Here is a 15,891-nt window from a genome sequence, read left to right as displayed (position 1 = left end):
TAGGATGCAGGATAGCTTTCTGATGCAAATGGTGGAGGAGCCAACTAGGAGAGGTGCACTGCTGGACCTTATCCTCACTAACAAGGAAGGTCTGGTTGAAGCAGTAAAGGTTGAGGGCTGCCTTGGTTGCAGCAACTATGAAATGGTGGAGTTCAGGATCTCATGTGGCTGGAACAGAATAGCAAGCAGAATTGCAACCCTGGACTTCAGCAGGGCAAACTTTGGCCTTTTCAAGCAATTGTTAGGGGAAATCCCATAGGCAAACCTGCTTGAAGGAAAAGGGGCCCAAGATAGCTGGGTGGCATTCAGGGATTGCTTCTACCAAGCATCCCGACACGTAGGAAGTCAAGGAAGGGAGTCAGGAGACCTGCGTGGTTAAACAGGGAACTGCTGGGTAAGCTCAAGTGGAAGAGGAGAGTTTACAGATCATGGAAGGAGGGGCTGGGCACTTGGGAAGAATATAAGGCTGTTGTCAGAGGATGTAGAGAAACAACTAGGAAAGCTAAGGCCTCCTTAGAATTAAACCTGGTGAGAGGGGTCAAGGACAACAGAAAGAGCTTTTTCAGATACATGGCAGATAAAACTAGCACCAGAGACAATGTAGGCCCACTGATGAATAGGGTGGGTGCCCTGGTGACAGATGATACAGAGAAGCCAGAGTTACTGAATGCCTTCTTTGTCTACACTGCCAGAAGCTGTCCTGAGGAGCCCCGTACCTCTGAGGCCCCAGAGGAAGTCAGGACAATGGAGGAGCTTGCCTTAGTTGATGAGGACTGGGTTAGGGAGCAATTAAGCAATCTGGACATCCATAAATCCATGAGTCCGGATGGGATGCACCCATGGGTGCTGAGGGAGCTGGCTGAGGTCATTTCTGGACCACTTTCCATCATCTTTGCCAAGTGTTGGGAAACAGCAGAAGTGTCTGAGGACTGGAGGAAAGCAAATGTCACTCCAATATTCAAAAAGGGCAAGAAGGAGGACTTGGGTAACTATAGACCGGTCAGACTCATCTCCATTCCTGGGAAAGTGATGGAACAACTTATCCTTGGTGCCATCTCAAGGCATATCAAGGTTTAGAGGGTCATTAGGGGCAGTCAACACTGCTTCACCAAGGAGAAGTCGTGCTTGAAACAACCTCATAGCCGTTTAGGAATGTATAACAAGGTGGACAGATGATGGCAGAGAGGTGGATGTGGTGACCTCATTAATGTTTACAAATATATAAAGAGTGAGTGTCATGAGGATGGAGCCAGGCTCTTCTCGGTGACAACCAATGGCAGGGCAAGGGGTAATGGGTTCAAACTGGAACACAAGAGGTTCCACTTATATTTAGAAGAAATTTCTTCACAGTGAGAGTAACAGAGCACTGGAACAGGCTGCCCAGGGAGGTTGTGGAGTCTCCTACTCTGGAGACATTCAAAATCCACCTGGACACCTTCCTGTGTAGCCTCATCTAGGTCTTCCTGCTCAGGTGAGAGGATTGGACTAGATGATCTTTTGAGGTCCCTTCCAGTCCCTTATATTCTCTGATTCTGTGTGATTCTGTGAAATCCCTGCTTAATAGTCCTTTAATATGTTAATAAATCTAGAATTAACTTTCATTTTTCAGGAAAATATAGACACATTATTAAAGTCTGGAGCTGCTGATTTTCAAGATAGTAAGACAAACATATTCAAAAGATGAGAGGAAAAACATGAGACAGGAAAAAGTTTCTAAAAATTATGGGGGTTGGTCATGATGCTATTGCTCAGTTTATCTGGTCTGCCTCTAGTTTTCTTTTTACTTTCTTTCTTCCTTCTAATAAATGGCATATTTTAAAATGTGACAATCCTTATCTAATTAAAATGTATCTCCGTACTAACTTTTGTGTCCTGTTCTACAGCCTCTTTATTCATATTTTAATTGACATGTGATTTTTGGAAGAAGCCCGAAAAGTAAGCTCTCATTGATTTTTCAGTTAAATAATTTGGTTTTCAAAAGAGTACTTGTATTTGACTTTTCGTGACTTACTTATAAGTCACGTTATGTAACAAAAGAATTAGACTGTTGGACACAATTTGTGCCTTTCCCAGAAAGTATTGATTCCTATAACAAGCCACTCTGAGGACATAAAACATTAGTTACTGAAATTTTCTTGCAATCAGAAACTGCTATGAATATTTTACTTATAAATGCAGCTATCACTAGGTCACACTGCCAAACAGACTCCTTCAAGTTCTTAGTGTATTAATGAACTTCAGGTCTTCTTTACCAGACAACCATGTACTCTTAGTTTTGGTAACGCAAGACTGTGAATGAAGAAACAGGGATAAGCCCACCAAGGTTTAGTTTCCAATATAGAGAACACATATTAAATACAAACATTTGCACTATTGTGTTACTTTTTGTCCTGGGATAAATTCTAAAAAATTGCACTGCATTAAGTGACTGAGAATCTGGGGACACTGGAATTTCCCTTTTGGGGAATATGAGCTATCCAGCTCCAGGCACCCACTGGTCTTCCGGGAGCTGTGGCACTGGACTTGCAACGACAAAAAGCTTGACAATAAAGGTGCTGAACTTTCTCATAAAGGCATGCACAGTGAGTGCTACCCGGACATTAGCAACTATCTAGCTATATGACCTAAGTACATGGGAGAGTTTCCACCAGATTTGAAACAACTGAGCATGTTGATTAATTAAAAAGAGCAAAGAATGATGATACAGCTCCGAAAAACAGCACAGTCAAGCCCCAAGATACGCAAATTCAGCCCCATGTGAATATAGAACCATATTCTCATTCTTTCAAACACCTGACTTCCAATGCATGCTTTGTTTACCTCTGTGTTCGCACAGCTATGTGATTTCCTACTGGTTTATGCTCTGAGCTTTGCATCTTCATTTGCATGCTCATAGCCTAACACTAGCATCACATATTTTATTTGAAAATGTACCCTTTAAGATAACTACTGTGCATTGGCTGAGGGCTGCTACCAGGCACCAGCCTGAGATCCTGCTGACAGGAGCACTCATCACTCACAGACTTTGAGCCAAATGATGCTATTTGAGACCAAACTGACAGGCTGAAAACTAGCTGGGCTCAGGTGTGAAAGCACATTTAATGTTAACAAGTGACTCACCTTTCTGCCTGTGGTGGGGAAGATGGGAGAGCCTGAGAGAGAAGCCAGGTGGGTCAGGGTGAGTTCCTCACACAATGTCCTTGCCCTCTGGTGTTGGAGGTGGAGAAAGGCAATATGGCGCAGAAGGAAGTGGAGCGATCCAGGGCAGCACCCCCTGCCACCATTAGAGCCCTGAAGCTCCTATTAGTCATAGGATCAGAGAGGGAATGCCCAGTTGTGATTGGCTCAAATTCCCTTGGCTGCTGCTGTGCAGGTGCTCCCCACCAGTCTCTCTGGAAGGTTCTCTGCAGGTCAGCAAGTGTTGCCATTAGCAGGTAGTGAAAAGGGAGTCGCCTGAGAGTCAGCAAGGTTTAAACATTGCTCAGCTCATGCCAGGCTGCCACACCAGATACACAAGCTTTCTTGATCCTCAAGAAGGAAACAAGTAAGTGAATCCTTCCAGTGTGAGCAAACAGCTATTTTGGATTGCTGTGAAGTACTGAGATCCAAAGTCACCACGTGACCAGCCAGTCATCATGCTTCTAGTTTCAGAAACAATGAGGTAACCTTAATGTTATAAGAATCTTATATTAATTAAGAAGGCTATGGTTAACCAAGACTGTTTGGGTCTCATTTTTTTTTCCAGAAAAAGTCTGCATTTCTGTATTTTTTGTAATGCTTTGCTTCTTGATGTTTTTGTTAGGTCAGGTCATGCTTCCCTTCCACTCTCTCTGGGCTTGCCTTCTTTCATCATTTGCTCTGCATAGGCTCCTGCTTGCTGTATTAAACGTATTTCCTCTGTCAGCCATTTTGTATCCATCACTAGATCTGATCCTTGTATCATATCTTTTAGTTTGGAGAATGACATAATTTTTTTTTACAGCTTGTGCGTATGATTTTGAAACTCTCTTATTCTAGTGCATAGTAATATTGAATTAGATTGAATAAAATGTCTGCAAGTATACATATTAATGCTATACTAGATTGAACAACATTTGTTTATTAGAGTCATCCTTCTCTATTAGCTGTCTAGCAGGTTGTTTTTATGCTAACCGTACTTAGAGAAGGGCACAAGTGCCAAGGTTTGGCACTTTCAGAAACTCACCTCTTTGTGTTAGATGTGATGGAAGCAGCACATTAATTTGGAATGCATTTTATTACACATAAATGCTCTATAAACCTGAAGTAGGGATGAGTGAAACTTCAAAGAAGAAACTTGACATCACATAATTCTGTGAATGTTTAGGTGCTTCTAAGGATATTGGGGTTGAAGTATTTTTAGAACTGCTATTTTTTTAACTTTCCCTTACTTTTGAGCCTGACGTTGGCAAAAATGGCACTTAGTGGTATTTAAAGTGTACTGATGTGATAATGGTCATATGCTTAAGATCTATATTTTAACCATCTATTAAAGTACTAGATAGCTTTGTTTTGTAGCCGGCAGTAGTTGTTCTACTGCTTTTTCTTACTGTACTTAAAAAGCTATTTTACTTTATCTAAAAAGTTAACAGTAGCAACACAAGGTTTGATATTCAGAAACAAAATATAATTCCTGTCTGTCAGTATGTTATTCCTTTGGAATATCACAGTTGACTCCCAGAGCTCTCCTGTTACCTGAGGTCTAGGAGTGAACTGAAAGCTCTGGACAAGCTTTCAGGTGGGTTCCTTCCAGTACTTCTGCTTAACAGGAATGTGTTTATGACCTTTCACTATTCATTGAACAATTGAGCTAAACATCAAACAAGGTACACTTATCAAAGACAGATACTCGAATGTCTGTCACTAGCTGGACTAGTTATTTGGTTTATTTTGCACAAACAGCTTACAGCTGTTTTTTCATTAATTTTCCTTTGGTGTTCACACCTGTCACATTGAAGGTGATTTCTTTGACACATTTCCTAGTGAGCTCTCTAGTAGAGTAAGGAACGCAGGATATAAATAGAATAAATGGCAGAGGTCAAGAAACAGAGACCAAAAAAAAAAAATCTATCACCAATTACTATACATGCAAGAGATCTCAGACTGACTTTGGTTTGTTGTCGTAAAATTACTTCTAGTCTGGTTAGATTAGGCCCATACTTAGAATTACATTTTAAAAAAATCGTAAAAAAAAAAATTAAAAATATTTTTTTTCCAGAAATCTCTCTTCTTTCCTAAGAAGGATCTTTCCCAATTTACAGCAGCAAGTTTTAAACAGTTTGATTGTCACAGTTGTTTATTTTAATGATTGTTCTTAAGTACTTCTTAAGGTTTTCTAGTGTTCGTATTTCTTGTAGTGTCTCATAGAAAAACATTTAAAAATAACTAGAAAAATATAACATCACAGAGGCATGCATTTGTTATTAAGTATTTTTTCATTTTTTGCTAACCTAACACAAAATGTTTAATATTAACCATTTTCAAATAGAAAACCTGTATCAATATGAGTAAAAGCTATGTTGCATGTTTCTATGCCTCAGCATGTTGTGAACGAGTCTGCATAGAGAAAACTACTCCAACAACATTTCCATTGGACTATGAGTATTGTCATATCTAAGCAGTGATGTATATAATTGATTTGATTCTAAAGGCACAGGCCAGCATTTGTTTGAAATGGGAACATGAAATCTAATGTAATTTGAAGAGAAGTCTGTTGCTAGCATTAGTCATGATTTAATTTTAAGAGCACTAAACTTTCAGCAAAGTATCATATTTTTACAAATGTGTCACTTTAAAATGATCAATATCAAAAGCAGAGGTGATTATGGATTTATTAGCAAAGATAAGTTTATGAAATGGTAGTGTATAAAAACAGTGCAAATAAGTAGTATTCCCATTTAAGACCATTTTCTTTGTGGTTACAAACTACAGTAAGAGCAGTTAGAGTTGTAAATATGAAACATGTCTAGATACAAGCCATATTTTAAGTTGGAGCCCGCACTGAATGAAAATTTAATTTTGTCTTTACTACTGGTGTGCTGTTGAAATAAGATGAAAAAGATACTTCTTTTGCATATATTTATTATATGCATTTAGTAAACACAGATGTAGAAATATTACAATGTAAGGCAAAACTCATTACAGCTCATAAAACTTTGCCTATACTGTTTCAAATATGCTCCTTCTTGCTAATTTAACTAATTCATTATTTAAAAGATTGGAGAGATAAGCAAATTAAAAATGTCCTTTATTTCTCCTGTAGGCCTTGCTCAAAACTTAAATAAAAGAAATTCTGTTTTATCCGTGATATCAGATAATATATAATTTATAGTAACTTAGGGTGCAAAATCATACAAGGAGGTTTAGAAGGACAAATAAATATATTGGTTAGCATTTTTAACATGTCAAACTATTTAGGGAAATATATCTGAATAAAAATAGAGAGTAGATTGGCTTTTGAAAAATGCTCAGGTAGCTAGTACTTAATATTAAGTATTTATCCTAATATTTCACATTTTGCAGTGCTTAGCACGAAACTCACATAGGCTTTGTAAATTACATGGTGAGAGCAAAACAGAAAAAAGCTTTTTTAAAATAAAGTAACACATAATAATATGACAGCTAATTATTTAATAATAAGATTGAGTAACTGATTTTGGTGATTTTTATATAGTGGTTTCATCAGAGCAATTCAGTTGTTATAGCACTATTTATAAAGTAGACTTTTTATTGTAATTATTCTCCACTTCCGAATCAATGTTTCATTTTTCTTTACCTTAATCTTTCACATAGCTTATTATATTTGTCCATACAATTAATATCAGTATCAAAAATCTTATTGCAACCCCCCAATAAGGGTTTATTTGCTGTTAGTTAGGCAATCTGACTCTATCTATTACAGAGTTATTAACTTCTGTAAGAGCAAGCCGTATATGTCTTTTAGACTAGGAAAAACAAAGCCAATTGAATATTTTCCTTCATGCCTCAGCAGTCAATTTTCTTGTAGAGGAATGCTATTAATACATTCACTATTCTTACATCCTGTGAAGAACAGGTAAATAATTAATTACCAGAACACTAAAAGGTAGTGAAGTGTCCCGTCCCGACCGATGGGATGAGTTAACTCTAGATGCGACACGCGCCCTGACTCAACAGATGAGACCAGGTGTGAGTTAACTCTGGGTTACTTCTGCGCGGTTATGTGAAGTGAACGACAGACAATCACCTCTGGAGTCCAATTCAATTGTGAGTTTTACTAAAAGTACTTGTTGGAATATTGGTTACAGTGAATGGTGACTTGGCAAAAGTATAACAGAACTTATCAACACATTAACAGAGAAAGTCCTACTACGAGCGGTATATTGGCAACCATCAGTAGCTATAATATGAAATTTAACCAGAAATCAACAGCAGAGCTTAAAAATGCTATTATCCTTATATATTCAAAAGGGAAGGAGAGGAAGAAAGTGGTAGAGAAGGAAGAAAACTAAGGTATAAGGGAGAGAGAAAGGGAGTAATATTATATTTATAAAAGGAAGGAGAGGCAAAGAAACGGGGGTATAGAAAAAAGGAGAGAAAAAAAGACCAGAGAGAAAGGAAGAAAGAAAAGAGTGAGGGATCCAGCCTCTTGCAGCCCCGCAGTGTAGATGACAGGACTTGTACGATGATGCGTGGCCTCGGTGTAACATGGCGAGGATGCTGGGGTCAGGAGCGCAGCGTCCTCCGACGTCTGGTTCAGAGTCAGGGTCTTCAGGGTGCTGGTATTCTCTTGATGGTGAGGCCGAGCTGGTATTCCCTTCGATGAGACTGGTAGGCACTGGTGAAACTGGTGTTCCCTTGATGAGACTGGTATTCCCCTAGATGAGACTGGTATTCCCTCCTCTGCTGTTTTAGGGTGAGCTTTTTATAGCCTCCAGAGTAGAGGAAAGTCGGGGTTGGGGCGGGCAGAAGTGGTGATTGCGAAAGAGAGACAGGTCTGGACAAGTCCTAGGCCACGTTGAGGGTCTCCCTTTGTGTTGTGCAGAAATCTAGGGGGAAATGGTGGTTGCAAAAGATCAACAAGCTTCGACAAGCTCTGGGCCATGATAAAGGGTCTCAACTTTCCTCCTTTGTTTGCCAAGCTGGTCATATCAGGAGATGGGGCTATGTGCCCTCCAGCACATCCTCCATCTCCTGTCTGTCAGCCGGCCTCATCTATGGCTCGTTAGCTGGTCGTTGTTGTGCAGATTGCAGTGCCTCCTGCTCTGAATGTGTCTTCTTCTGGCTGAACTAGTCACAATGTTTTCAGCCATGATCCTTAGCAATGCCCAACATGAAGTTGCTGGCACTTCACTTTGCATAGATCTTGTTTTAGTTTGGTTTTCTTTAGTAAAAGTTAAAGTAAGCATTAAACCAACTGAAGATGGACAGGTGTCTTGTTTGTTCATTTTTTTATTATTATTTATTTTTCAAATAACCTTGATTATTTAAGATATAAACTCAAAGGGAATTGCATCATGAAAACAATATAATAATGAAAATGAGAATAATCTGATTTTGTTAGTGAATATGTATGGTTATGTAAACGGTTAAGTCAGTAATAACTTAAAAGTGAAGCCTTATGGTAGCAACTTGGAAAATACCCTTAAATTAACAAAAAGGCTGCATAAATAATGTTGTGAACTCAATACAGCTTAGAGCAATTGCAAATATGATTTCACAGATGCTTACTCTTTTATGTTCAGATTTATTTCATGGGGTTAAATGAACTGCTGTTAGCGCTAACAAAACTAAGTTGAATGAAGCTTTTCTGCAGGAAAAAGCCCTACTTCCAAAAGAACTTTGTGATGAAAAGTTTTCTGTAGAGGCAGGAGAAAAAAAATCTTAAAGGCAAACCTGAGGTTTCTTGCTGGTCTGCCTCTCCCATTATGTGCTGTTGGCCTTAATGGAAAAAGAGTTGCACTGCAAGAAACATGGTGGAAGAAGCACTTGGAACACACAAATAGAGGGAGATTTCTACATTTCAATTTGTGTGTTTCTGTTTCCAGGTAAGGTATTTTTCATCCTTTCTGTTTACCAAAAATTAAAAACAGTAACAGCTCCAAAAATGTTCCAAATCCATAGTAACTTTAAAAATGAAATTACTTCCATTAAAATTTTGCTCTAGACATGGAAAAAGTATCTGGAGTATATATCTGCATGGTAAAAATTCAGGCTTGAACATTTACCATGTTCATAATTCAGATCCTTGTTGTGTGTGATGAACCTTTTTCATTGTAGTTTCTATTTGCCAGATGTTCAGCTGCCATTTTCCAGTAAAGTAACATTGACTAGGGCTTAAGGAAATGATTAAGTTATCATTTACAGTGTTGGAAAAGGGAAAATATGCAAATGCTCTTAAATAACACTTTCTTACCACACACAGTTAATTGAATGAAGACATGCTAGTGTGTATGTATGGTTCTGAATATGTACACAGGAGATTAAAAAGAATCACAGTTTGTGACCCTGTGTACAGCTGGTAAAGCCCACTTTTCTCACAAATGCTGTGCTATATATTGTACAAAGGAAAGCTATGTACAATGAAAACTATGGCGTTTTTTATAAATTTATTGTGCTCTTTGGAGGACAAGGAAAAGATGATTTGGAGGAACTTGAAGGTACCATTTATTTTAATCTGTCTACAATGGATAGTAATATATCATTACAATTAACAAATGAGAAGAAATACATGAATAGGTGTCAAATCCTATTCCTTCAGTCTCTTGCTTGACTCACTGCATACTTTCCACTATGCAGTTTCCATTTATACTGTTCAGTGTACACTGTGCCCTGACTGACAATCCCACCTCTCAGCCTTTCCCCATGAGACAGATGTGCCAATCTGTTAATAAATTACTGGATGTTTGCTGGACTCTCTCCAGTAGCTCCATCTCTTTTGTGCTGGGGAGCCCAGAACCGGACACAGCTCTCCAGGGGTGGCCTCTCCAGTATTGAGTAGACAGAGAGGATCCCTTGACCTGATGGTCACATTTCTCCTAATGCAGTCTAGGACACCGTTAGCCTTGTGTGCTTTGAGGGCACATCAGTGGCTCTTGTTCAACTTGGTTTCCACAAGGACCCCGAGGTCCTTCTCTGCAAAGTCTTGTGTCTGTCAATACCTTTTTACCTACCTATAACATGACACCTTCAGCTATTGTAAATCTTCACAGAGATGAAATATTATATAAGAATTTTTAGTTTATGTATCCTGTACCTATGCGTGATATACATATGTGCGAGTAAAATTTTGTGCTTGGTGTGTCAATCCTCATGTAATGAAAAGTCTACAAATCACAGAATTTCAGTGGCTGATTTATAGATGTTTTTAGTGAGACCAGAATAAATACTAGTGCTTTCTGAACAAAACCACTTGCAACCCCTTTCACATCTAATTCTGGAAGAGGGTTTTGGAAGTAAGTAATTTTCTCACATTTCTGCTTTATATGAAAACCTAACCAGACAATACAACAGTTTCTAAGAGGTGTCTAATAGTTACTTGTGGGTAGGGTTTAGTAGTCCTCCTTTTTCCTTTTGTATTTGTAGCATCTTTTGTTTTCCATTGTAATATTTTTTTCAAGGCACTGATATATATGCAAAGAGCTGAGGAAGTCTCAGAAAAAAATTCTGATTCATTAAAATATTTAATATCTAATTTAGATGTGGCTATGATGTAATAGAAAATATTAACACGTGGTCTAGTAACGTAATTCATCTCAATGTTTCTTTTTTCTTTCCTTGGCAGAATTCCCAGAAAATTATTTTATCTTTCCAAGTTTGTGTTTCAGTATTTTGTTTAAAAAAATACAAAATACTTCAACAATATCTTTTTGTCTCCTATATTAACATTTGACTTACTCTCACTGCAAATATTTCCCACTTATTGGACTCATGTTGCCAATTTTCTTCTCTCTCCATGGAGAATATTTTGCAGTTCTTGAGCCTGAGTTATAGGAGTACAGAGCAATAACAGTAAACTATCAATTGAGGTTTTTTGTGTTTTGTTTTTGGTTTGCGTTTGTGTGGTTTTTTTAACAGATGGAGTCCATAGGTTGCAAGTTGTATTTAGTTGCATGGAATAGCAAATGTAAAACACATAGGACAAAACATTACTTTCTTTTTTTTTTTTACTAGAATATGGAGTTAACTTATCAGTACATACTGATCTCCTCTTAAGTGTCCAACCTGCTTTCAATGATTTTTCTGTTGTCTTGTTTTGCTCTGTAAACAAGTTAATGACATTCCATGCCTCACCTTAACTTGAAAAATACCTTTCAATCTTATTTTCTGTTTTTTAAAATGTATCTCAGTGGGTGCAGAAAATCCATGTTACAGAAATCAAGGCTGTGTCCAAGCAAACATAGCAACTGTGTTAGTCAACATGAACACAAAAATAATAGAATGCAGTTGGGAAAAATATGAATCTCAAACACTATATGTACAAATTGGCTGGTGCAAAGTTGATTTGGCCAGCTATAGTAGAATATACATGTATATAATTTAATTTTAAGTACCGGAATCAGTGGAACTCTTCCACACTGTATGAAACCTCAGGACAATCATACTGAGCTCGACTTTAAACCATTAACTTGCTTTCTTTTTTATTTTGTTATCTTTGTTCCAATAAAATACTCTAAGCTTTTAATTTTGCAGGAGAGGGTGGATATCATTGTAGAAAGGTCTGGGACAATTGGCCAATTTGCATTTCCTCAGAGTTCTGACACTTAAGTTATTATATTTATAAATTGTATTAGGGAAATAAATATTTTCTCTTCACCATTAATGTAAAAATATCTTATCTCTTTGAAAAACAATTGTCTCTGTTTCCAAAATGTAGATACAGTAACTGAACAGCTAAAATGCAGCTGTATGATTTGCAGACTATAAACACATGTAGATGCCACAATGCTGATACATTACACATTTGATCATCATGCTATGGCAGTTTATTTACACACTCAGCTTTTAAAAATATTCCTAAACTTTTTTTTGCTGTCTGTTATTGGTTCACAATTTACAAGGATTTTAATAGACTTCAAAATCTACCCTGAAGGCTGTTGCAATGTTTAGCAAGTAATGAAATAATTTACATTAGTCATGTTTACCATTAAAGTGGTTCCTACCTTTGGTAGAGAGAAGCTTCGTAAGAAGCAAGCATGTTACAAAAGAAGCAACTAAAACTTCTGCTGAATGGAATTGCTGCCCCTTTCTCATTAATAATAAATTCAGCAGATGTTCACCTTTCTCTATTTTTTTTTCTTTGGTAAAACGTAGGCAGGAATAGATGTATTACGCTTTTGTGAGACTATGTCAAATAGCCCATTGCACGCAGATACCAGATAATTTTGGAGTTGGAGGTAATACTGAATGTGGTTACAATTCAGTATAACAGGTTTGCAGTGTGATGAAAAAACTGTTGTATTATATGTCATTTTGAGGTGGATATACACACTGCTGAAGTTTTATTCAGTTTAATCAGTCAGAAATTTTGCACTCACCACACCTGATGGTTTGTCTATTTCGTATAATACTACCAGCGGAGAGCTAGAAGACTTGTATTTATGCTCTCTGGACTACAACACAATACACTTTGTATTCTATCTAATGTGTTGTATAGGAGGCAGTATTTCTCATGTCATGAGTTGTCTAGTACTACTTAATTAAGATACTGATGTATGATTTCATATTAAAGGTGTTAAGTTGGACAGAAATGTATTACTTAGAATTTCCATGATGAATTATTTTATATTGAGTTCTGTTTGGACTGCATGATGAACAGTATAACTCAGATGATTGCAAATACATGTGTTTTAGGCATATCAGTGTAATATCTAAGCAAAGTAGTTTTATAGAAGACATAATAACATTTATTAGAAAAACTTGGAGGAGGGAGGAAGAGATGGTAAATGATTTGAGGTACACAAGTTGATTATACAAGAAAGTAGCAATAAGTACTGTTGCATACTTACCTCATATCAGGTTTTCATCATATTAGCAGGCCCAACTATTAATATATTTATAAAATTTTCAAGTTTGAAATGGTGAAGCACCTGTTAGAAGACAAAAATGCACAACAATCACTAATAATACCTAGTGTAACAGTATTAAAAATACAAAAATTAACAGATTATGTATTTTACTTAATACATTACAGAGATACCAGTGTGTTTGCTTGCCTGGATGGGAAGGAACATTTTGTGAAAATGAATCAAATGAATGTAATTCAGAACCTTGTAAAAACAATGGCACCTGCATGGATCTTTTCAACAGCTATCGGTAAGCATTGCATTTTCTCACTATATCATTGTGTTTCAGGTGTGACAGACTTATACATCCAGTTATTACTTTATTTCTCAACTTGGGAAATAGAATGTTATTACACAAAGATGAGCAAACAACTTGTGTCATGGATGCACTGCTTCACTGCACATACATATTATGTCAGGAGACATAATTGTAGATGAAAATTTTAAATATGCATCAATTCAAAACACTTAGCAAGTAATCTAATCTGGAATTGTATTTTGTCAAAAAAAAAATATAGGACCTCTTTCTGTCATGTATGCCTTGTAAGCACAGGAGATGCTTCCAAAGTATTGGAAGTGGATGTAGTTGTACAATTTTAAATGAGATTATATCATTACTGCCACCTTGTGGCTTAAAATGGCAACAAATCAGTAATTTAAAATTAAAAGCAACACTGAAAGTGAAGAATTTGACACTAACTGTACTATTTTTAACTCAAACCCCAATCTTTATTTCATGCATGAATTTATGATCTAAAAATGAGATTTTTTTTTTTCCTAGTACTAGGATAAGATGTCTGTAAACAATCCGGTGGTCAGCTTCTGTTATTTGTAGCCAGAGTTTACCTTTATGATGTCAATATTGGAACAGTCCTTCTGTATCTGAATGTAATCTCTTAATAGATGCTGATATAGCTGCATAAAGAACACAGTGTAATGGCTGTACACAGCACACAGTCTGGCTGTTGGACAGCGATTATATTCCTGGTAATATAGACAATAATCAGAAATAAAATATAACACAGCTGAAAACAGACAAATGATTCTGCAAATAGCCAAAGATAGATTTAACTAAGTTTAATAATATATAATATATAATTTTTAGCATTACTTTCTGTTCAGAATAAGACTGAAATACTTTGTGTTATCTTAGAACTGCATTTTTATATAGTATTAGATGTTTTATTTTGGTAAATATTTTTTCAGTCCAGTAACAGAAAAAGAAGAGCCTAGTGAGGTTGAGAAAATCTGTTAACTTTTTTTTTTTTCCACTTTTTAAAGTTTATTAGGACATAAAACAATTTTTTTCTTTTTGTAGCTCTTATTTTTTGAAATGTGTAGTTCTTTGTATTCTACTAATGAAAAATAGTTTTATAACTGCATCTAATCCTGAGGACATCCAGCCATATCTTTAAAATTAAATGTAGACTTTCAAACAGGATAATTGGTTCTTAACTGCCTAATAGAAAAGAACATTGGCATTCTTGGGCTGTGCCTAGGCATTGTTGTGGACAAGCAATAGTTTGCCTGGATCAAAGTTAGGCCAGGCACTGTTTCGAGAATGCAAAAGTGATAGACAATACAGTTTCCTTGCCTGTGGCCATGTTCTGGCACTTCTTCTTTTCCTGTTGTAACTTTAGCCGCTGGCAATGATATTCAGAATTTTCTAAATTTCTTTGAAGTTGGTCCCACCACTGCTAGTACTTGATATCACTCTTAAATTAATGCAAAAGTTAGATAACATAGCTTTCTTTTATGCCTTTGATAATACTCACTAGTTTACTTTCTGTTAAATATTTGCAATTCCATCTGAATACATCAGTTCTTGACAAATTAGGTAATTTATTGTGCAGCAGCCTAAAAAATGTATTTCTATATATATTAAGAAACAAATAGAAAACAATGTGATATGAAAAGAAATATTTTTGTACCAAGTTTTAAACGTGTAATAATGAGAATAATAACACAAACCATAATTAGGGATTAAAAATGTCTCTTTTAAGTCCATTTATTTATCTGACCCTGTTCATTTTTGAACCTTGATATGAAATCTTGCTGCCAAAACTGAAGGATGAACAAGTATGCCAGAATTCAATTATTTTCTTTATAGTTTCCATCATAGGAAAATAAATCATGTCAATAGAAAAAAATACTTTCAGTTGCATATTTTTATTTAAAAAAATCAGAATAAATGTTAGGATAAGACAGATACCAAATCCATACTTAAACTTGAATTGGTAAATGTGGGTCATTTGTTACATAATTCCTGTTTCATTCTAGCTAATTTTTGTTCAGCTGATAAACTAAGAAAATTATTTTTCCCACTTTACAGTTTGCCACATGGCACAGCAAAGAAATGAATTTACAATAGTTTCATGCATATATTTCCAGTGTCCTGTGAACCTCGCTCTAATCCTCACGGCAGCATAATCTCTCAAATTATGTCCCTGAATGTTTATAGACAGTTGCATCTATTATCAGCTGAATTCCCTATTTCTCCTCTGTCTGTTTTACCATATCTCCTGATGCTTCTGAGGTTTTGCCCTACTAACATCAAACCCTAATTAAAACCCTTGTGTCTCCTTTACTGTTACTAGCTTACAGGGAAACTTTAAGTGAAAATCTCTTCAACTCTTCTTGCAAAATAATAAGCAACATAGCTTTATGGATGAGCTGGTGTTTCTAATGATGTAGCATAGTTTGGAAATTTGAAGTAACCATGATGACATTAAAACCCTGAGAATTAATAAAGTGCCTTTTTAAAGTGCTCCATTCTTTTTGTCTATCCACAAAGAATCCCACAGACTCATGCTATTTACCATCCTGTCAG

The 15,891-nt window shown here is 36.4% G+C and overlaps 1 protein-coding gene across 1 annotated transcript in view; it reads left to right on the top strand.

Moving 5' to 3' along the window:
* The window catches only part of EYS (eyes shut homolog), a gene marked incomplete at its 5' end in the record, with an annotated part of 675,648 nt that overhangs the window by 177,807 nt on the left and 481,950 nt on the right, over positions 1 to 15,891 (top strand). The window contains one exon of the mRNA XM_080341398.1: positions 13,190 to 13,311. Within this exon, the coding sequence (XP_080197524.1) occupies positions 13,190 to 13,311 (122 nt within the window). The remainder of the gene's footprint in view (positions 1 to 13,189; positions 13,312 to 15,891) is intronic.

The sequence above is a fragment of the Nesoenas mayeri genome, assembly GCF_963082525.1.
Source record: "Nesoenas mayeri genome assembly, chromosome: 3".
NCBI classification, from domain to species: Eukaryota; Metazoa; Chordata; class Aves; order Columbiformes; family Columbidae; genus Nesoenas; species Nesoenas mayeri.
Note: the sequence above shows the minus strand (reverse complement) of the source record. Positions and strands in the feature narration are given on the sequence as shown.